At 40.0% G+C, this 24,518-nt stretch overlaps 1 protein-coding gene across 2 annotated transcripts in view; it reads right to left on the bottom strand.

The window, feature by feature from the left end:
* Positions 1-24,518, bottom strand: part of B3GLCT (beta 3-glucosyltransferase) — a 162,452-nt gene that overhangs the window by 49,019 nt on the left and 88,915 nt on the right. For both annotated transcript variants that reach the window (XM_059684099.1, XM_059684100.1), the window contains 5 exons: positions 23,305-23,441; positions 10,935-10,998; positions 9,753-9,872; positions 8,080-8,149; positions 1,828-1,941 (listed from right to left, as the gene is read on the bottom strand). In XM_059684099.1, coding sequence (XP_059540082.1) covers positions 1,828-1,941; positions 8,080-8,149; positions 9,753-9,872; positions 10,935-10,998; positions 23,305-23,441 — 505 coding nt within the window. The remainder of the gene's footprint in view (positions 1-1,827; positions 1,942-8,079; positions 8,150-9,752; positions 9,873-10,934; positions 10,999-23,304; positions 23,442-24,518) is intronic.

Genomic DNA, 24,518 nt, shown 5'->3' with positions numbered 1-24,518 from the left:
GGAAAGTAAACAAATAGGACTACATCTCTTTTGCACAGCAAAAGAAACCAAAATAACAAGAGAACCTCACTGCATGGGAGAACATATTTGCCAATGATACATCTGATATGTGTTAATCTCCAAAATATATGGGAAACTCATACAACTTAACAAAAGGAAGACAAACAATCCAATTAAAAAATGGGCAAAGGACCTAAATAGATACTTCTCCAAAGTGGACATACAGAAGGCTAAGAGACATATGAAAAAATGCTCCAAGTCACTAATCATCTGACAGATGCAAATCAAAATAATAATGAGGTGCCACCTCACACCTGTCAGAATGGCTATCATCAACAAATCAACAAACGACAAGTGCTGGCAAGAATGTGGACAAAAGGGAACCCTCATGCACTGCTGGTGGGAATGCAGACTGATGCAGCCTCTGTGGAAAACAGTATGGAGTTTCCTCAAAAAATTAAAAATAGAACTCCCATTTGACCCAGTGATCCCACTTTTAGGACTACTAGTGTATCCTAAGAAATCAGAAACACCAATCAGAAAGAATATATGCACGCCTATGTTCATAGCAGCACAATTTACAATAGCTGAGATTTGGAAACAGCCCAAGTACCCATCAGCATATGAATGGTTATAAAAGCTGTGGTACATTTACACAATGGAATACTACACAGCTGTAAAAAAGAAAGAACTCTACCATTTGCAACAGGATGGATGGCCCTGGAGAGCATTATGCTAAGCAAAATCAGCCAGTCAGAGAAAGATAATTATCATCTGATCTCACTCATTTGTGGAATCTAATGAACAAAATAAACTAATGAACAAAGTAGATCCAGAAACACAGAAGCATGGAACAGAGTGTAGAACCTCAGAGGAAAGCAGGGGAGGGTGGATGGGCAGGAAGAGCACAACCAAAGAACTTGTATGCATATACACTTAACCACTGGACACAGGCTTAGGGCCTGGGGTGGCGGAATTGGGGAGAGAGTGGGATAGAAGAGGTCAATGGGAGGGGGGAGTGGACATATGTAATACTTCCAACAATAAAGATTTTTTAAAAAGAGGGGAAATACGGTCTAACAAAAATGCCCAAGAGATCAAGTTTGTATTTGTAAAATATTCTTTTTTAATCTGAGGGTTTGGTATATTTGTCTCTACTTTTTTCATACATGATAAATTCTATAAATCAAAGACAAATAAACCATTTACCTTACATATGTTTTTAATTAGAGAGCCTGCAATCTGAAGAGAAAATCTAGTGTACTTCCAACAGTTTGCTAAATAGACAACCAGTGTGGAATGTGGTTAAGTGCTACTCAAAGATACACACAAAACAAGCTCAGACCATAAGCTTCCTGAGGGCAGAAACTACCAGATTCATTCCTACTCCCCCTGGCATCGAACATAGGCTGGTATACAGCAGTTGGATAATATCCTGACTGGTTAAATTGTTAAAATTAAATGAGGAGAAGCTTTGGTGGAAAGATGATAAATTCACTTTGAACATCTCATTGGGCCACAGTGAATTCTGAAGGTATGAAAAGTGTATTGTCAAACTTGAACATAATTGTCATGTGCTCAGTCATATCAATATGGCTTATTAAAAACTTACAACCTGTCTCAGTATGTATAATGCAGTGCTTAATCTGAAAAAGAAAATCAGCCTATATCTATGAGTAAAGACGTTGAGAAGAGAGGAAGAAAAAAACTTACATAAGGCAAATATTATAGCATCTATAAGATATTTCATTTTATTATTAGTTGAATTTATTCTATTTGCAGAATGGATATGCTGATTAAGAGGAGCAGTACGAATGAAGGACTCACCTCTGTCTGTATTAGGAATTCCCAGGTCCACTGTAGGAATGGAACTTTCTGCATAGTCACTGTAGTATTCAATGAGACTGGCCTGACCCGCCCACGTCTGCTTTACAATGGGGACTGAAAAAATGAGAGAAGTGATAGTCACTGACAGTTGTATAGAAAAGTTTGGAATCTCAAAGGGGCAGCACAATCCCCTATAAAGAAAGAGAACTGTTACTTGTTCGTTTCCAGGTGTTCCAAGCCTTAGAACTCGCTTTTCTACCCTGAGAAATGCCATATGCACATGAATAAAACCCTCTTCCTGGGCCATTTTCAATATACTCTAGAGCCAAGCACTTTTTACTCCTGGTGATAAATACACTTGCTTCTATATAATAATAAATTTTCTGATTATACTTATTGTGTTTAATCAGTATATAATCAGCAATCTGATTATACTGTTGCATTTAAATTAATTGTAACTAATTTTTCTCTTTGCCCAACTGAGTTCATTTAAAATTTGCAAGTGGATTTTTAAAGCTTTTTAGGGAGGTGGAAATATAATTACTTCCAAAGATGAGAATAGTCTTTATGGTTCTGGCTGAGATGCTATTTTGTCTTTTAAAATGGGGGGAGGGTATCTTTTCAAACTACACTGTCCCACCCAGAGATTCCAATAGGACCACCCAACTCTATAAAGGATGGTCCCAATTCTACCATTGGGAATCACTACATATAATGACTGATGTTATTATTGTACTTTTGAAATATGTGAAATAAGATCTGGAGAACCATTGCAGATTTTAAAACTCCATCATTAACAGATAAATTGTTTTAATACAATAAACACAAACAACAAAAAACTTCCCTGGTTTTCTGCATTTTAGGGTGAGAGGTTAAAAGGCAGCTCTGTATCCACGCCTGACGTAGAATTCTGCCTGATCACTATTTGATATTAATTCACTTGACCAACTATCCTAGTAATTATTTGCTTGTGTGTTTTTTAAGTTACTTTCTGCATCTCTAAATATTAAGGAGAATAAGGTGTTTCTGTTGTATTTTTAATAGAAAAAGCCTTCCTACCTAGATTTTATACCCTATTAATCTAAGAATCTCAACTCTGATAAAGTCTTCAGATCAATATTTTAAGACTTTATCAGATCTTTTCCTTTTTCCCAGACCAAATAAAAATAAATTATATGCAAAAGCTGCCAATGCAGTGCCAAATTTAAGTGGTTAGCTATGTAAATCAACAAATTCAGTCAAACTCAGATAGCCTTTGTACATAAAATGCAAAAGTGCACCATTTTGTAGTCCATTATTCACCAACTTTAAGAAAGATAAAGACCTATAAGTTCTGGATATTTTCTATAATAATCTCCAAAATACCTATTCTAACCCACCAAATATATTTTATACATTAAAACATAAATTTCTGCAATCATAGAAAAAGGCAGATACAAAGACTTCTCCAAGTCAAAACAAAGATGCAGTAAATGATATGGCTGCTATGGGAAAAAATAATCCACACTGTTCTACTTCCAAATTCTAGCACAATAAAAATCTCCATCATGACATTGTACTGGCAGGCTGCTTTGCACATAATGAGCAGAGGACTTACCCCCAGAAAGGGCTCCCTGCAGCCTGCAGCCACTAAATATTCCCACTCTTGGGTGAAATGTTCCCCAATGCATAAGGCTAGAAAGGTCAAGAACTTTCCTCAGTCCCCAGCACTGGGTTTTATAAGCCATAAAAATTCTACTTCCATTTCTCTCAGCCCTTAGTTGTCAGTTCCTATTGGCTCTAATAAGCCTTATTAAACAGCATAGGTATTTCTTCTCAATTAGCAGATTTAAATGAAATAAAAATCGAGTGTGAGTTAGCTCTTTACCTCTATTTTTTGTTTTCAGTTGAAACAAATTTCACTAAAGGTCAGAATTACTATATGAATGGTTCCCCACCAACTAGCACAGTGACTGGGATGTATTAGGCACTTAATAAATAGTTAAATGAGGATTAAATTTTGTAGAAATTCCAACAAGAAGCCTACAGCTATTTTTGGAACTAGTGTAAAGGAAAGTTTTATTCAAAACAGTGATTCTTTTATACAAGATGGGTATCCCCATTACCAATCATTTAAAAATAAACTAACCATTTTAATATAATGAAGTGTTATGACTCGATAATACCAAAAGCATTCAATAGTTTGTGTTATCTGTCACTGTAACTCATGTGGATTTGTCCTATGTGCCAACTGCAAAGAATTTCAAGCTAAGGCTAAGTTTTGTATACTGGTAACAGCAGGTTAAGGCTTTATTTTCAATTAACCAGTGTTGATTCTAAATTATTTAACACTTTAAAAATATTGGTCTATTTTATTAGTTATTTGAATTCTAAATTGAATTCATTATATTACTTATATTTTATATAGTATTCAAGCAGAGCTTTCCTAAAGATATTAAACATTGAAAAATATTTCAAAACAGTTACATGCTCTAATATCTCATTTTCACATTAGCTAATAGATACTTGATATTACATGGTAGAGAACCAAACTTTCTACCATATAATAAAACAACAGTGGATGCCTCTTTCCAGGTTTGCTGCAAGATAAGTTAAAATTGGAGCAAAGTAAAAATTGGACTACAACAAAACCCCACTGCACAAAAGGCATAAATCTTCCACGTGCCCTTCCAGTCTTGAGGGGGGAGGAGCAGTGTCATGCTATGAGGCAAGGAGCACACATTTTTACCCCGAGTTAATTTACCTGCAAAACTCTAATTCCAAATGAAGAGGAACTTGACACTTGAACACAATACAAAAACCACCACACAATCAACTGTGATTCTTGATTTTATGGAATCTGCTGTTTTTGACAAACAGACCTATTGTTGCCTCAGTATGCAAGTCAATGACCACAAAATTAGAGATACCTGCCTAAACTGTGTTCTAATCCTGTTTGTAGAGATGGGGTGGATGGAAGACTGTAAAGCATCTCTCATGGGTGATCTGAAACATTTTAGGGCAATCTGGGATATCTTCACCTGTTCCAAAGCCAGGAGAGAACGAATGAGCCAACACTTGACTCCCTTCCTCTCTTTAAGAATTAATCTAATCACTCCACTTAACCTAGGGTGTAGCCTTGCCCAGCTACCGCAAACTCCTTTTAATAAATTTGTTCAGATCCTCCTCTTCTAGACAAGATCACTGCAGTAAAGATATCAAATGGGTATTTTTTAACCTAAAAAGGATAAAGTGTTTATTCTTAGGAGCTCAAGAAGTCGTGAAAAGGAACTAAAGGCTGAGCAAATAGCAATTTAACCTCTGTAATTAGAAGGAGATGGCAGAGGAGCATCTTACAATCAACCATATGATGAACATGAACAGTGGCTGCCCTGCGATACCTGCGACATGCATACAGGCAAAATGATGCAAAGAACATTCTTCACATTTTCTGACAGCTCACATCACGTAGTGATGAACACTAACCCAAGAGGAAGTGATCGTGCTGAATATTAAATTCCAGAGATCTCCTTGCTTAAATATAATCGGACATGCTATGCCCAATTTCCTTGCTTTATATAATTCTTACAGTTTCTTAAAACCCTACTAAATGCTTGAGTCTCAGAGAGTGTTGCTGTTTCAATGGTAACAACATGTATTTCTTACTTAAGCTAAAGACAAAATATGCTTTTTCTGCCCGTGTTCTAAGATTTTTTTTTCATTTAAATCAGAATCCAGACATAAGTAGTTACATAATTGTTAGTTTCACTAATAGGGAAAAAAATACAGGAGGTGAAATAACTTTTTTTAAAATTTTGGAACGTGGCTTTATAGGAATAAAGCAATGAGTTCAATGTATATTTTCCCTTGTCTTGATTAGAGTCTTGGACAGAGTGTCCATCCTTCACCCTTTTCCCTGGGGGTTGGCCAACATTATAAGGAGCCAGGAGTAGAGGATGTCACTAGTATCCACTTACGCTCAGTCCCTGGGGGCAGCATACCCACAAGTGACAACCTGCCACCAGATAACTCACTAATGCTACTTCCCACTCTCAATTTGTTAGGCAAACACAGTCTTATTTTCCTTCATTGCCATTTGGCTTTGTCACTTCAAATGTTTCTACCACAGGAAGGAAAAAAATATATACCCCAATCCACGTATCCTGCTCAACTACAGCTGTAATATGCTTGGACAGGTTAGCAATCTAAAGTCCCTGCTTGATTTATATTTGAGATCATCTGTGGATTTCAGTTCCTGTCTATCCCCATTGTTGCTGAAAATAAAGGCTACATCCACAGCATCTGTCCAAGTCAAACTTGACCTTGAGCATAGCAGACCATCAACACAAATATCAAATAGGATTTATCAAGTGTTCGGTTTGGAATACATCCAAGGAGATCACAGTATAGCTGTGCCAGGGCAGAAAGAATCTGGGGTTTGGAGCCAGAAAACCCGAGCTCCAGCTGTCCTATCAATAGGCCACAGGAACTTGGGCCGGTTGTATCTATTTATACTCAGCTTTCTCTACAATATCAAGTGAATAACATTGGTTATCACACCACAAAGAATATTCAACAAGAAATTAGATGACAGAATGTATGTGTAAAAACACACCAGAAAATGTAAAAAAGAGAGCAGTCAGCAGCAGTTACTGTGGCACTGTCATTGTAACTAACATGATTACTAGATAATTATTTGTCACAACTGGTGGCTAGACTAGACTTAAAAAAAGGAAGGCAGAGCCCAGGGACGTGTCAGGCTTCACTTACATCCAGCCAGTGGACTCAAAATCCCTAAAATCCTGCTGCCTTAGACTATCTTTCCAAACAAACAAGTCCAAGTTTAAGGAGGGCTTGCCACAGAAACCCACCTGTGAAAGCCTTTTAGGTTTCACTGACCTCCAGATCCAAATTAACAGCAGCAATAAATGCACCTAGCTTGGGGGGAGGTGGGTTTGTTTGAATGCTCCTGACATATTTTTAAGATTCATTAATTTTTAAAGATTTTGACTCAAAGTTAAAATACAAAAGCATCAGATGGATATCTTAAAAGATTATTTCAACCTTATGCAAATAAGAGTAACAAAACAGATTATTCAAAACTACAAAATTAAAAGTAGCAACTTTTTCATTTCTGTAGCACATTAAAAATATAATAGGAATGGTCCCTAATTTTACTGTCACTTGAAAAATGTGTTTCAAAAGAGAAAATACCACTACCATCACCACCACCATCATCACCACCATTATCACTTCCACCACCATTCTTAACATTTTAATGTCAAAGCACTCACTACTCTACATGCAGCGTCAAGATCCAAGTAAAATAAATTAACTCAAACACTTCTGTTTGCTGTTAAAAAAAAAAAAAAAAGCGCAGCCTAGTTCATTTCCTTTATACTTTTTGTGAAAGATATTTTTCAAGAATCATCCCACAAAGCCATTCTAGATTATGGTAAAAGCAAAAGGATATTAAATCTAGGTTAAATTTGTGATAATGAAAAATTTACCTGCTACACTGAATGTAATAGTATTTTATGACTCCTTATATAATGAATGTTATATTTATTTAGGCTGATTTAATATGACTTGGAACTTACGATGACTATTTTAGGTAAACATAAAGGTTTATAGTTAACCTATTTTAAGATACTGTTGATTATAACCACATTTTAATTGATGTCAATGTCTTAGAATTCTGTATGGATGGAACATTTGAATAAAAACATCCACCTGCATGCCAGGATTTTCTTATGAAGGGACCACTGCTTATAAGGCACTTTCCCCCCTTTCTCTGATATATTTACTCATGACAAAATTCATGTCTTAAAAGTTCCAATATGTGCATTTGAGATGGAACAGTCTTTAAGAAACATTCCTTCTTGGTCACATTGAAATCCCATCTAATATTCTCAAACTGAAAGTTCAGAGACTGTGCATCAATATAACAGGACATTGTTTTGCAAAATGCATTCTTATTCACACAGTGTTCCAAGATTGCAACAGCTGAGCGTGTCCATTTCCCATTTAAAACACTGCTTTAAATAGCAGTTAGAAGAGTTAGGAGTACTCAGGTTCCAATATAAAATTGTCCTTTCTAATTGCTCTCGGTGATTGAAATGATATGACGAGGAATATTGGTTAATTAATGCATTCACTTCAACGATATATGTGTCACTATGCCTTTCTTAAGTTGATATCTGGTTTTTACTTTTTTTAAGATGGCAATTCGGAATCTAAAAATTCAATAAAAATGAATAACCCAAAACATACTTCTATCATCATGAAATTTCTTGCACGTTTTTACTGCAACAAAAATATCCTCCTTCTTCACTGGATTTCCCTAAAAAACAAGGAAAAATAGATGCATATATGAGTGCATGTTATCTTACCTTCCTACCCTCTTCAGATCTCACATGCTCTAGAGCTCAAATGCATTAGTGTCAGGGATATCTTCCTGTTTCCAGGAAGAAGTTTTAGCGGGGGGGAGGAACTGTAGCTCAACTGAAAACAAAGCCTTTGATGTCAGCCAGACCAGGACTGGAATCCTAGCTCTGCTACTCATACAACGTGTCATCTGGACAAGTCCATTCCGCTCTCTGAATTTCAGTCTGCCATTTAAGAAGAGGGAGAAGTAACCACCAGTAAAACTGCTTTTATTAAAGTACACCATAGGTGCCCAATAAATGTCAGCTTTATTCCCTTTTCTTTTTCTGGTTGGTAAAGATTTTGACAAAAGGAGAGAACTAAGGGGATGTCAGTGTAAAATAAGAGATGACTCCCTTTGGTGGGCCTGAACTTACTGTGATGTTTCAAGTATTTTTATGGTCCTTTTATTGTCTATCCAAGTCTAGGCTACACTGCTGTTCTGTCCTATGCCAAAGGTAGAATTACTTCAAACATCTGATGGCGGGGAGGGCTGGAGCCCTGAGCTGGCTCCAGTCCAGCTGATCACTCAGATGAAAGGGGGCACATAGAGAGATCTGTGGACAACTCACTCCTAAGGCCACGGACTGCATCATGGGAGTTCTGACCGCTTTATCACCTGTTTAGGCCTTCAATAAAATTCAGTCATGCCTCCTACATCACTTGGGATTGGTACATAGTGACATTTAACCACAGCTCTGTCATGTCACTCAAGGTACTAAGAGGTTGCCCTCCCCACTAGATTCCCTAGAACAAGCATTAAAGAACAAGCAAGTATAATGTCTACAACTGAGCAAACATTACAGATTCACCCCATTGTTGCAGTGTGTGTGTGTATGTATGTGTGTGTGTGTGTGTGTGTAAAAGAAAGAACATATATTCATCTTTCAAAATGCAACACATAGACTTCTGTGTGACTGACTTGAGAATAACAGAAAACATATGAGGGTGGTGAGTAATGTTTCCTTATGAGGAAGAACTCGTCACAACCTAGTGAGCTTCGGGGTCTTCAGGCTTGTCCTGGGGACTGGACTGAGGGCTGCCATAAGGAGGAAGTTCATTCTGGACATTCTGGACAGTGTCAGATGAGATCAACATGGGGTTACCAGCTGAGAGAGTAATGAGATGGGCTGAGGAGAGGCTTGGGTATCATGGGAAATGTTTGAAATTGCCTTTCTAGGAAATGAACTAGGTATTCCAATAAACACTTGCTATATCATCAACAAAAGAAGTGACTCTGAAGAGCGTGGCAGGCAATGCTGCACGAAGGCCCTGGGGGAGGCTGTGCTGGTCACTGTGCAGCCTCGAGCAAGGGTTCCTCAGTGCTTCTCCTTTCCTCTGTAAAATGGGGTGGCGACAGTGCTTACCTGAGAGGGCTGTTATTAATAGAAACATGATGTACAGTTCTTACCTGGGGCACAACAAACAATTTTTTTCAGTATGTAAAGTGCTGGGACAACATATGCACAGCAGGTACATCATCCTTTGACGTGCAAGGACGTTTTTGTTCTATTACTTACACACAGGGGGAGGGAAGAGTGGAATGTGGTAGCACAGTGGGCGTCCATGCCATCTGTACACAACTCAGGCACTGGAGTAAGGGGAGGTCCGTTACCGTTGTCCCAGATGTAGAGGGCGATCTGTCAGAAGGCGGGAGACCAGCAGTGAGGGAATGAACTCAACCAACGCCACATGTATAGAAGGTATGCAACAGTTCGAGGAAGAGCAATCACACTTTCTATAGGCAGTATGAGATGGAGGCATGTCAATTTGTCAATATTCAACAGCTCTTTACTTACAAAAATAGTAATTCCATATGTACTGACCTATCTTTTATTAACAACAATGAACTAAGAATCAATATTCTGACCTGCAAAAAATTCCAAAGTTATTATAATCCATTTTAGGGAAGCTATTATGAGGATTCCCAAACATCACAGAGAAAGATGCAAGAAAATATTATCATGACTGGTTTCCTGCAGTATGGTAATGACATAGCCTAACCACCCAACTTGCTGAAAATACTGACAAATGTAGACAAAATATCTTTAAAATCACTGTAAATGGCTTGCTAAATTGGCACAAGAGTGTGGAGCTTGTAAGGACAAAAATGCAAGAGTGAGAACCTGGGACAAGGACACCAAGGACGACAGCCTTCCTGTGGGATGCGGAGTTTCTGATTTGAGTTCTGCGCAGACAGCCTATGACCCACAGAGGTGGGGTGTCTAACAGAAAACCTCACAGAGCTGGGAATCTGGAGCTAGACGGAGGGGAAACATCTCCAAATCTCCTCTGGGATTTTGTAACCGAAAGCTAGGCCGTCCTAACTGTGCCACTTACGTGGTCCAAACACCTCAGAGGGATGTAAAGTGGCCCCACATCGGTACAACTGGTAGCAAAAGCAAGTACAAGTCCTTGCTGAGGAGCCAGGACCTCAATGCAGGACTCAGAGGATTGTGAGACAAAGTTCCAAAGGAGCAGGAACACTCAGAGAACCCACAAAAACACAAAGAAATGAGCTGATGAGCAAGCACCAGCAGACACAACTTCATCCAGATTGGCCGGAGTGGAATGACCTCGGTGGGGAGAGATGCATGGGTGGTGGGGGAGGATGCGCTGATAGGGAATACAGAACACCTTTTATACCAGAAGACATGAATTCCTGACTACTGAGACTTTTAACCAAATAAACCATGACATACCTCATGTTTCAAATCTATTGTAAAGTCGGACCTCAGGGCCTCACTCTTTAACCTCTTGGTAAGCCTAGGAAATAGAGACAAGTTGATGGTTTTTCTTAAAACAGAAGTGTCAAACAAGAATAAAACATTCTTGAGATTTTCCCATGTTTGAAAACAGGCAAAAGTACAAATTTTAAAATGAAAACAGGAATTTAATATCTGTGATACAAAGGACTGTGAAAATGCAAGGATTGTTTCAAATGCAGCATTCATTATTATAACATCTAGCAAATAATGTAAAATACAACACAATAAAAATGCCTTTTAAAAAAAAAAAAAGCCCTAAAGTTTGTTGACTCCTGATAATCCTTACACTAAATAATGACAGAGGAAGAAAAAGATAGAAAAACAAAAAGCTTGCTTTTCACCCTCCAACTTCTACCCAAATGAATTATAATTTGTGGAGATTTTAGTGGAAGAGAGCATGTGGTGCTGGGGAAGAATGTAATTTTCTTGCTTGAAAAATCTTCAATGGCTCCTTGCAATGCACAATCAAGCTCCAAGTCCCTGGGCCCAGAGATGAGAGCCCCTCCATGCCTCTCTACCTCCCCAGCCCCTCAGCACCCACCTGCCCCAAGCAGGGCACACTCCTGCCTGACCTCCTCTCCTGCTGCACGGTGCCTCGAAAGCCCTCACCCAGCCTTTACTTGGCAAACTTTCTTCAAGACCAAACTCAAGGCCACCTTCTCTGTGAAACCTTTCCAGACTTACCCACCAGAACAAATGAAAACTTCCTTTGCTCCCAGAGGAGGAAGCACTGCCCCATTAGCTTTGTCACATTCATTAGCCTGTTGTGCATACATCCTTCCCTGTGCTACACCTTCTGAGTCCTGCCAGCACTGCCCACCGTGCCTTGGCCAAAGTGAGCATTCAGTGAGCAGCCTGAATTGACAGGCAGGATATTCTTTGATTCCAAGCTGAGGGAGGTAGAATTACATACTTACCAAGACCAATGGGATTCCATATGGCTCTATAGATTCAATACAGGGTTAGAGATGAGACCATCAATTCCAATTATAAATCTCTTAATATAAACTTTAAGTATAAAGAAATAACGGTGATTTTAAAAGAAAGTAGTAATAAGTTTCCAAAGTGTTTACTGAGTTTTTAGCCTTGGTTAAGCCACAGGTATTTCTTCAAAAAGTACTTTTTATTAGAGAAAAGATAAAGAAGAGTTATAATTTCAGTTTAGCTATAAAGCATTTGTCTCATGGTTGATGCTAACGTAGCCTGGTGTCAGGTGGCTCCAAAAGAAGCCCCATGCAATCTCTGTCGATTCCTACTCGGTCTCTGCCCACAGACTTGTGAGTTGGAGTGGGCAATGGTACAGGAATGGACAATATTCTCAGGCATATTCCAATATACATCAAAAAAAAAAAAGGTCAGCCCTGGCATGGAATCTTATCCAGTTTGAATTCTACTAATTTGGAGCCAGTTTTTATAAGTAAACGATATCAAGGTAACTTTGGAAACTGGACTCATGCCAAGTGCCTCCAAAATCTGATCAGACCACAATTAGGCTCCAAAGACAGAAAAAGTCACACCTTGCTACAAGCAAGGGACACAAAGCTGTGATCAGAATCCAATGTCAGGCGACACCCATTGTGAGATGGTCACACTACACATGCCCCTTCTTAACAGAAAATAAACACCTCTAAACTGTTAGCCTAAATATGCCTCTACCTTTGTCTTTAAGTTTCTCATTCAATTCTTGAATTTTTTTCTTTGGGGGGAACCTCAGAGAGGGGAAAAGTGAAGACTAAGGATTGTGTCTTAAAGATAAACAATGACCAAATAAATATGTGCACTGACATTTTTAAGTGGCTGTGTCTAGCAGCCCATGGAGTGATGGCTACCTCAACATCACCAAGTTCATGTTGATGGGTCACCTCATGTGACCACGTGACACGGTGAGCCTAAGTCAGTCACCTGAAAATGTATTTAGTTCTAAAAGTATGCAGGATGAAAAAACCAAGATGGCAGCATAGGTAAACACCAGAAATTGCTGCCTCCCACAACAAATTCAAAAATACAACTAAAAGACAAAACAGACATCATCCAGAACCACAGGAAGGCTGGCTGAGTGGAAATTCTACAACTAGAAGGAAAGAGAAAACACTGAGACTCAGAGGAGGTGCGGAAGTAAAGTGCAGAGGTACGGAGGCACACGCGGCAAGGGCTGGCAACTGAGGATGTGGCTGTCTTTTTGAATCGGGAGGGAGTCACAAGCCCCCGACTGCTCTGAACTCCAGTTCCAGGTGAGTCTCTGGGGACCTAGACTCATATGGGGAGAAACTGGACTGTCTGGCAGCAGGCAGAACTCGAGGGCAGCTTTCTCTCAGAGGTGCTTGCAGCGATTACCGAGCCCCTTAGGGCAGGGCTGAGGATCAGCCATAGCTGTTTGTTCCACCCTGTTGATTCCCTGAGACCCCACCCCACCCAGGCTGCTGCAGAGGCTTTTGCATATGAATGCCCTGGCCCTTTGCAAACTGAAAATTACCTAACAAACTTCAGCTGGGCCAGACAGACCCAGAACTTCCAAGAGAAGGCCCAAGGCCCCACAGCAGTTTGCAATGCTTAATCGCTGGGCCTCATTTGGGCACCTCCAACCCCAAACAAGGAAGGGGAATCTGCAGATCTCCTCGTAGCTCCCGCTGGGTAGCCTCAGGCAGAGGCTAAATTAGCACCTCCTTAGATCCAATAGCCAGTGTAGCCAGTGGTCAGAGTGGGACCATCCAGATTACAACTCCTCAGATCCATAAGGGACACACTCAGGGGGCAGACTCAGTGAGCACCAAAGCTCCACTGAAGCAAGTCTTGCCTCATAAGGGTGTCTTCAGCACAGAAGTTCTCCCACTGTAGACACAGCTGATTCTCACAGCCAATTGGCCTAGAGATCAATTCCTCCCAGTTATACCTACAACAATCAAGGCTTAACTACAACAAGACTGTGCACAAAGCCCACAAAGGGGTGCACCAAGAGTGTCCACCTCAGGTAATTGGGGAGGCTGAGCCACTGGGCCCTATAGGACAACTAGCAGACAAAGCCACTCTACCAACACAGGGAAGCATAAAAAATGTGGAGACAAAGAAACAGGTCACAAATGACAGAAATGCAGGAAAGTAAAGGACTGGATATAGAGTTCAAAACCACACTTTTAAGGTTTTTCAAGAACTTTCTAGACTGGTGAGACCGCCGATAAATGTAGTGAGACCCTCAAGAAATCTAATGAGACCCTCGAGGTTATGAAATAGGACCAACTAGAAATTAAGCATACACTGACTGAAATAAAGAATATTATACAGACTCCCAACAGCAGACTAGAGGATTGCAAGAATCAAGTCAAAGATTTGAAATATGAAGAAGCAAAAAACACCCAACCAGAAAAGCAAAATGAAAAAAGAATCCAAAAATACGAAGATAGTGTAAGGAGCCTCTGGGACAGCTTCAAGCGTACCAACATCCGAATTATGGGGATGCCAGAAGAAGAGAAAGAGCAAGATATTGAAAACATATTTGAAGAAATAATGACAGAAAACTTTCCATACCTGGAGAAAGAAATAGACTTACAAGTCCAGGAAGTGCAGAGAACCCCAAACAAAAGGAATCCAAAGAGGACCACCCCAAGACACATCATAATTAAAATGCCAAGGGCAAAAGACAAAGAAGGAATCTTAAAATCAGCAAGAAAAAAAAACAGTTAGTTACCTACAAGGGAGTACCAATATTACCGTCAGCTGATTTCTCAACAGAAACTATGCAGGCCAGAAGGGAGTGGCAAGAAATATTCAAAGTGATGAATGCCAAGAACCTACAACCAGCAAAGCTACCATTCAGAATTGAAGGTCAGATAAAGAGCTTCACAGATAAGGAAACTATAATAATCTAAACAATAAAGATTTAATTTAAAAAATAAAGAAAAAAAATAAAAGTATGCAGGATATTCCCCTAAAAAAAGGTTAGTCCTAATAGTGGGAACTTATTTTCACTTTTCTATATACCAAGCGAGACAGCACAAGGGTTTTTTAAATGCTAATTTCAGTAATCAACAAAGCCCCCCCAAAAATAATTAAGGCCAGAAATTTCAATTGCTTAGATAAAATATTTCCGCATTAAATATTCAGTTCCTGTCAAATACGACATTTGATATTCAGCTTTCCCATTTTTAGAAGGCGTTAAGTCATGCCCCAATAACAGTTCTAAGGGCACACCAGCTAGACTGGAAACTACAACAGATGTAGGGCCTCTTCGACTCCATTCCAGGAAATCTTCCCATGAGACTTTTCTGGTTCCACTTGCAAGCCAGTCAACAGAGTGAGCTAATGAAGGAAATCTAGGTTAAGGTTTGCTGGTGGGAAAATAATGGCGAGCAGTAACAGCGTTCTGTAGTAACACCTAACTGAAGAAATCACCTTATTGGAAATTAATGAGTTTCTCCGAAGATGCTAGCATGTTTTTATGGATACTCTTAGAAGATCCCACAGGTGGATCACCAGAAACTTTTGAGCAGTGTTAATTCAAACCTCACTGATGTGAGACTGCTAGGGCAAATAATATTTTTGGTGGGAAAATAGTCTAAGAAAGTGTGTCTTGACCACCTTTAAGTAACCAGTTTGTCTGGTGACTTGAGCTGGAGAAACACATTTGTAACTATAACTATAAATTGTTCTGCCTACTGCATGAGCTAGAAAGTCACGGAAAGGAGACAGAGGGAATCAACATTTTTATAGAGGCTGCTGTCCATCACCTACACAATACAGTTTCCCCTTCCTTCTTCCCAAGAGATTCCGGTTTTGAATAATTCTTGAACTCGATAAATGGACTCCAGGGTCAGAATTAGTTTGAGCCCAACCCAAGCACTGAAATTCCCTGGCAAGTGTTAATGGTCCAGAGGTTGGTACATGCCTGAAGTTGATCCAACCAACTTCACTTGGACAAGGTCCAACTAAAGACTGAGGATAAGCATTTACTTCCATGGTTAGAGAGTTTCTCTACTCCTGGACACAAATAAAACACATTAGTCCATAGTGTCTTGAAACCACAAAGGGAACCAGATTTAGGATGAACTGAAGCTGTGTACTCAGCAGGAGAGATGAGAGAACCAGGGTCCTCAGCAACACTGTTGATCTCCTGCAACAAACCACCACAGACCTCACCTTCCACAGACCTCAGACATCAGTGAGGATTGAATTAACAGTAATAATATGTCCTTCATCCAGCCTGAGAACTACATAGCTCACAATTACAGGAGGAAATCAAGTCAGCACATTAGCTTTGGAATGGGGAGAAGCCATCTGGGAAGAACCAGTTTTGCAATTGATGGAGCTAATTGGTACGTATGCCTCCTTTATTCTAACTATAATACTAATTTATTTTTTTTTTATTGCTTAAAGTATTACAAGGGGTATTACATATGTATCCATTTTATCCCCCCGCCCTAGACAGTCCCCTAGCCTCCCCTATCACCCAGTGTCTTATGTCCATTGGTTATGCTTATATGCATGCATACAAGTCCTTTAGTTGATCTCTTACCCCCCTACCTCCTGCCCCCCCAACCCTCCCCGGCCTTCCCACTGCAGTTTGACAATCTGTTTGAGGCAGCTCTGCCTCTGTATCTATTATTGTTGAAAAGTTTATAATGGCCTCTATTGTCCATGAATGAGTGAGATCATGTGGTATTTTTCCTTTATTGACTGGCTTCTTTCACTTAGCATAATGCTCTCCAGTTCCATCCATGACGTTGCAAATGGTAAGAGTTCCTTCCTTTTTACAGCAGCATAGTATTCCATCGTGTAGATGTACCACAGTTTTCTAATCCATTCATCTACTGATGGGCACTTAGGCTGTTTCCAGATCTTAGCTATGGTGAATTGTGCTGCTATGAACATAGGGGTGCATATATCCTTTCTGATTGGTGTTTCTGGTTTCTTGGGATATATTCCTAGAAGTGGGATCACAGGGTCAAATGGGAGTTCCATTTTCAGTTTTTTAAGGAAACTCCATACTGTCTTCCATAGTGGCTGCACCAGTCTGCATTCCCACCAGCAGTGCACAAGTGTTCCTTTTTCTCCACATCCTCTCCAGCACTTGTCGTTTGTTGATTTGTTGATGATAGCCAGTCTGACAGGTGTGAGATGGTACCTCATTGCTGTTTTGATTTGCATCTCTCGGATGATTACTGACTTTGAGCATGTTTTCATATGTCTCTTGGCTTTCTGGATGTCCTCTTTTGAAAGGTGTCTATTTAGGTCCTTTGCCCATTTTTTGATTGGATTATTTATCTTTCTTTTGTTAAGTTGTATGAGTTCCCTATAAATTTTGGAGATTAGGCCCTTATCAGATATGTCATTGGCAAATATGTTTTCCCACACAGTGGGTTTTCTCGTTGTTTTGTTGATGGTTTCTTTTGCTGTGCAGAAGCTTTTTATTTTGATGTAGTCCCATTTGTTCATTTTTTCTTTAGTTTCAAGTGCCGTAGGAGCTGTATCAGTGAAGAAATTGCTTCGGCATATGTCTGAGATTTTCTTGCCTTTGGATTCTTCTAGAATTTTTATGGTTTCCCGTCGTACATTTAAGTCCTTTATCCATTTTGAGTTTATTTTTGTGTATGGTGTAAGTTGGTGGTCTAGTTTCATTTTCTTGCATATATCTGTCCAATTTTCCCAGCACCATTTATTGAAGAGACTATCTTGGCTCCATTGTATGTTCTTGCCTCCTTTGTCAAATATTAATTGAGCATATTGGTTCGGGCCGATTTCTGGGGTCTCTATTCTATTCCATTGATCTATATGCCTATTCTTGTGCCAGTACCAGGCAGTTTTGAGAACAGTGGCTTTGTAATACAACTTGATATCTGGTATTGAGATCCCACCTACTTTGTTCTTTTTTAGGATTGCTGCAGCTATTCGGGGTCTTTTTTTATTCCAGATGAATTTTTGGAGAGTTCGTTCTAGATCTCTGAAGTATGCCGTTGGTATTTTAATGGGAAGTGCGTTGAATTTATAGATTGCTTTGGGTAGTATGGACATTTTAATGATGTTGATTCTACCAATCCATGAACACGGTATGTTCTTCCATCTGTTTATGTCTTCCTCTATATCTTTTTTCAACGTCCTGTAGTTTTCTGAGTAGAGGTCTTTTACCTCTTTAGTTAAGTTTATTCCTAGGTAGCTTAATTTTTTTGGTGCAATGTTAAACGGGATTGTTTTTATAATCTCTCTTTCTGAAAGTTCACTATTGGTGTATAGAAATGCCTCAGATTTCGTGGGGTTAATTTTGTATCCTGCTACATTGCCAAATTCATGTATTAAGTCTAGTAGCTTTTTGATGGAATCTCTAGGGTTTTGTATGTATAATATCATGTCGTCTGCAAATAAGGACAGTTTTACTTCCTCTTTTCCAATTTGGATGCCTTTTATTTCTTCTAATACTAATTTCTTAAAAAAAATAAGAATCTCCTATTGGGAGATCTGTATCTGAGTCACACTAGCTACTATGCTAGATGGATTATATCATTTTTTTTTGTTTGATTACTTGTCTGTATCACGAGAAAAAGAAAATAAAGTCTAAGAAAAGCAGAATTTTTAATTTGGTCCTGTGGTAGAGTCTGCATTTTTATTTTGTTTTGTTTCTGCTGGCAGTGGAAAGGGAAGAAAGACAGGTAGAAGACCATGAATATTAATTAACTATAAACATTCCATGGTTTGTTGGTAATTGTTCAGTGTTGTGAAAGCAGATGACACTCAATATGGAAGCTAACTGGTGCCTCCTTCCTCTATCATGCTATAATTATGGGGCAAGTACTAGAAATTTTCTGAACTCATGAAAAAGATTAGTCTTTTGGCCCAAATTCCCTCAGCTGTAGCTCCCTACACATACTACTGCAGTGGCATGAGGTACTAAGCTTGTCCAAAAGGGAGTGAGCTGGCACTTGTCAACGGGTGTTTTCAATGACTTCATAAACACAAGGAAGAGAATGATGTGCCTGTGGGACTACTTCTACAGGATGCCAGGCAATCCATATCATAAGTGTCAAATATGTTGGCTGGTGCAGAACCTGCAGCCCCAATTCACAAAGCCCTGGCAGCTGGTCACATGGTGACATGAGGTAGTTAGGAGATGAACCGTGGAACCTGCCAATGCTTGGTGGCCTCTAAACATGTGAGCAGTGAGGCCAGAGAGCAGAATCATAGACCCAGAGGTTTCATACACCAGGTGAAGCCTTAATGCCAGCATGGGGAGCAATAAGACTGGACAAAGCTAACCTGTATGAGGATAGTGGGAGTCAAAGACATGTTCAAGACATCACTACCAACCACCTGGTTTAAAAGGGGAAGGTAGGTATTTATTTTTTAATATGCTTTTTTAAAATTCTTTATTGTTTAAAGTATTACATGAGTCTCCTTTTCCCCCCCATTGATCTCTCCCCTGCCACCCCCTCCCCCAAGCACAAGCCCTCACCTTCCTACTGTCTGTGTCCATTGGTTTTGCTCATATGCATGCATACAAGTCCTTTGGCTGATCTCTTACCCCCCACTTCCCTCACAGATTGTACAGTCTGTTCGATGCTTCTATGTCTCTGGTTCTATTTTTGTTAATATGTTTTTTATTGATTTCAGAGAGGAAGGGAGAAGGATAGAGATAGAAACATCAATGATGAGAGAGAATCATTGATCAGCTGCCTCTTGCACGCCCCACATTGGGGATCGAGCCTGAAACCCAGGCATGTGCCCTGACTGGGAATTGAACTGTGACCTCTAGGTTCATAGGTAGATGCTCAAGCACTGAGCCAAACCAGCCAGGCAAAGGTAGGTTTTTCTTACACCTAACTCAATAAAAGGTGAATTGCATTCAGCATCAAAATAGGTCTCCAAGAAGGTCCTTGCTAGCTGGGGAAATAAGGATGGAAGAAGGAAGGTGAAACTCTCTAGACTAGCAGGATTTGTATCCAGGATGAGAGTCCTCCAAGTTCAGAGGGGTGGGATAGAGAAAGCAGTTATGCTGGTTTTAGAGAAATGGTTATACCCCAGGCTTACTGTACAGGCTCTTTGTAGGTCTGTTGGTTTCCTCTTTGGCCCTGGGGGAAGGAGGTGCTGTCTGCACTCAGAGAACACCATAGGACAGGTTACAGCTGTACTTGTCCCTCTCTCAAGAGAAAGACAATTCTCTCTCCTCAGTACCCCTGCCCTCTGCCCCAGCCCATCTAAGAATGGAGCAGGGAAACTGAGGATCCTCCTGGACATGCCTTGTGCAGACTGGGAGCAGGGTGTCCTTGCTCTGCTATCTCAGGACAGGCATAGGGTCACGGTTTTAGTTGAAAATAACAGAATCCACTGTCGTCAGTTTAAGCACAAAATCCTATATAATAAAGAGGGGAATAAGCAAAATGACCATCACTCCATCACAAGATGGCTGCACCCACAGTGGAGGCGGGGTTTCCGTAACACAAGATGGCTGCACCCATAGCAGAGGCCAAGTTCCCATAAAGAGTCTTAAGGAGCAATCAGCAGGGACCTGAGGTTGCACCCCCGTCCCCCATGGGGCTGGACAGAGAACTTCAGATTGTGCCCCCCCACCCTTGCGCCAGGTGTGTGGACCTCAGGCTGTGCCCCCCACCCAGCAGGGCTTGACAGGAGACCTGAGGCCATGCTCCTGGCCCGGTGGGGCTTGACAGGGGACCTCAGGCCACATCACCCGTCTCAGTGCCAGGGTGGGGGACCTCAGGCCACGCCCCCCACCCAGCAGGACTTGATGGGGAACCTCAGGCCGTGCCCCCCACCCCGGCACCGGGCCAGGAGACCTGAGGCTGCACCCCCTGCCCACTGGGGCTTGACAGGGGTGGGACTGGCTGGGTCTGTATCTAGCCCAATGGGGGTGGGGCCAGCCGGGTCTGGGTATCCTGTGATTTCGAGGCGCACGTGGGTGGGTAGGGACTTGACTCTGGGTCCCATGGTGCACCCCAGACTCTGACAGGAGGAAGATTTTCATATACATTTTACTAATTTTCTTTCATCTCTGACCCTTCTATTATAGAAAAAGGGCAAATAGCAATATTAAAACATTTCCTCAAATTAATTTCCTTTTAATGTGCACAAATTTCGTGCACCAGGCCACTAGTACATTTATAAAAGCATATAGGAGGCTCACAGGATTACTGGAAAGTCAGAAGAAACTCTAGGCAGAGATTGTCAGAATAACCCGACAGAAATGGGTGGTCAAGGGATTGTGGCCTCTGCCTCCATTAGGAAGCTGCTAATCATCAGGGAGCCACTGTCTTGGCTGCCAGACCCCAAATGATCCCTCTCCTATCATAACCTCTCAGACCAAATGGTTCCCCATGCATTATCTCTTTCTCCTTATAACTCAGTTCCCAAAAGGAATTTTCCATGGGTCACTTACCTGATGGAAGCTGCCCCCACCCCCCCCACCCCGATGTGGGGCTGTTCCCTAACAGTAAGGAAGGCTAAACAGCGAGTGCTGTTGATGTGATTTTTGGATTTTCAACAGAAAATATTATTAACCTTGAAAATATTTTGTCAAGGAGGGAATTACACTATAAGGAACTTTCAAGTGTCAAGGGATTCATCAAGCAGTTTCAGCCAGACACTAATGACAAGGTATCTACTACCTCTATACCTACAACTGGCCAGGAAGCTTTTCAAGACTCCAAACCCTAGATATAGCACACTTCATGTAAGAAATAATAGAAAACTTTCACCCTTGAAGACATAAAGGCCACAACTGCTTTATCATCTTTCCATTCCTTAAAAATTACAAACACATAATAATCTGAAGTATTCAGATTAAAGAGGACCTGTTAATTACCACGTTTCTCCAGAATTACAACTTAATTATCTTTATTTTCCACATCTAAAAAACCATCATAAGATTAAATAAATAGTAAAAATAAAATAAAAAGCATTAAATAAATAAATTATTAAATAAATAATAAAATCATTAAATAAATAACAAAAAATAAAATAAAAAAGCATTATTGTAATTATACACACAAAGAGCTGGGTATGAGTATCTACAATGCCTCCAGTCCCTCCGTGTGACCCATGTTTAAGCATGCACACCCATACACATGACTAGTAATCAACTGCCAATCCCAGGTGTGTTACTGATTTGCTTTCTTACTGACAAAATCAGGCGTATTTATTGTTAACTAGATCCATTAACAACAGTAATAACAATCTTTTGATATATATATATATATATATATATATATATATACATATATATATATATATATCCTATATAATAGAAGCCTAATATGCTAAGTGTCTGGTCATCCATTCAACCAATCAAAGTGTAATATGCTAATGATATGCTAAGTCCGCTCAACCGCTTGCTATGATGTGTACTGACCACCAGGGGGCAGACAGTTGACTGGTCAACCAGTCGCTATGACATGCACTGACCACCACGGGGCAGATGCTCCAACTGGTAGGATAGCTTGCTGCTGGGGTCCGGCTGATCGGGACAGAGTGAGGTGGGCCAACACGCCCTGGATCCCTCCCGTGGTCCCTCCCTGGCTGGCCAACCTCCCACGTCTCTCCCCGGCCCCAATCATGCACCAGTGAGGGTCCCTTGGCCTGGCCTGCACCCTCTCGCAATCCAGGACACCTCGGGGGATGTCAGAGAGCCGGTTTTGGCCCAATCCCACAGGGCAGGCCAAGGGATCCCACTTGTGCACAAATTTGTGCACCGGGCCTCTAGTATGTGTATATATCTCTATATCTCTATATCTATATATCTATATATCTATATCTATATATAGAGAGATATGTTAAATAGTGAGGGAGAGGGAAAGAAACATTGATATGAGAGAGGAACATCGATTAGTTGCCTCCTTCATGCACCCTGACCAGGAATCAAACCCACAACCTGGGTATGTGCTCTGACAAGAATTGAACTGGTAACCTTTTGGTGCAAAGGACGATGTTGAACCAATGAGACATACCAGCCAGGGCAACAACAGTAATAATCCATGAAGGTAGACTTCTCCAAGCATGTATGTGCCCTCCCTTAGTCTCACAATTTATTTTTTGTTTGTTTGTTTTAATTTTTATTGAATATATTGGGATAACATTGGTTCATACAGGTTTCACATGCATAATCTATCACCTATATCACAATTAATTATTCACCTTATTTTGCAGGTGAGTACTATTAATAAGGAAGCACAGAGGGGTTGAGTGATGAGTCTGAGGGGACTAGTAAGTGATGAGGCAGAAGAACTTTCTGCTCTACCTCTGGCTGAAAACCTATTTAAGATCCATCAATTCTAACACTCAACAAAATATAAAAAATCTAATAAATTCTTACTTGTTTAAAAGTGGAATACTAAGGGCCCAGCCAGCAGCAAAGTCCGGGTATTTAAAAATTGTAGGATTTTCAGAAAAGGCATAATGGTGAATTATTGTAGATTCTTCATCATGTAATGCTTTTCCTAAAAACCAGTCCTGTTAAATAAAGATATAAAATGCCATTTTAAAAAAAACATTCATGTCACACCAAAAACAAAGTCTTATAAGTAGTTTTAGCTAATATTGAGGTAATAAAGAATTAGCACAGATTATATATTTTTTAATTTTCTTAACAAAAATATAACTAATATTCATGACAGTTAACAGAGCACAATTTTTGTCTATAAAGAGAGTAATTTAATATATCATCAGGATAAATAAAATCTAGTCATTATACCATAACTATATAAGTAGTATTTTATAAAATATTCCATATCAAAACATTATTAAGGCAAAGTAAACAGTTTACCTTACATCCCACGGAAGTTTGCAAAGAATTTGAAAAATTCCTTCCTGAATCAGTGCCTATTTTATTCATTTATTCATTCATTCACTCCATTAACATATATTATTAGTTATTATCAATTACCATTTAACTTTGATTCCACATCAGACAGGAACATAGCTTACACAATAGTGGTAAGACAGAAAATAAGGGAATAAAGTGAGTTCAGATAGTGACTGCAATGTGCTATGATGAAAATGTACACAGTGACTAGGGGACTATCCTGGAAAGAGGTGACAATTGAACTAAAGAGCAAGTACTATTAAGGAGCTAGCTATGCACAAATTTGGGGAATAAAAGTCAAGGCAGTTAATACAAAGTCTCTCAGGTGGGAAAGAGCTTGATACATTTGATGAAAGAAGGAAATCTAGTGCGGCTAGAATATACTGGGAGTGAAGAAACGAGGTATAAGAGAAAGGCAGAAGATAGATAAGAGTGGATTTTACATGCCAGTGGAATGTAACATAGACTTTATTCTAAATGCAGTGGGAGACTCCCACTTCTGGCCACAACAGAATAGCCTGGCTCAGGCCTACTCCCACACTGATGACAAGTATAAAAGCTGGAGAAATTACTTACAAAAAAATGGATTGAGAGCGTCAGAAAACAACAAAGATAGTAAGGGCTAATAACCCAGAGAAAAGGTGTGCCCATCCATGGAACCCAATATCCATCTCCTTTTACTCTCAGGAATTTACTGATTCCCAGAGCAGAGAGGAACACACCAC

This window comes from Myotis daubentonii, chromosome 2 (assembly GCF_963259705.1).
Source record: "Myotis daubentonii chromosome 2, mMyoDau2.1, whole genome shotgun sequence".
NCBI lineage: Eukaryota > Metazoa > Chordata > Mammalia > Chiroptera > Vespertilionidae > Myotis > Myotis daubentonii.
Note: the sequence above shows the minus strand (reverse complement) of the source record. Positions and strands in the feature narration are given on the sequence as shown.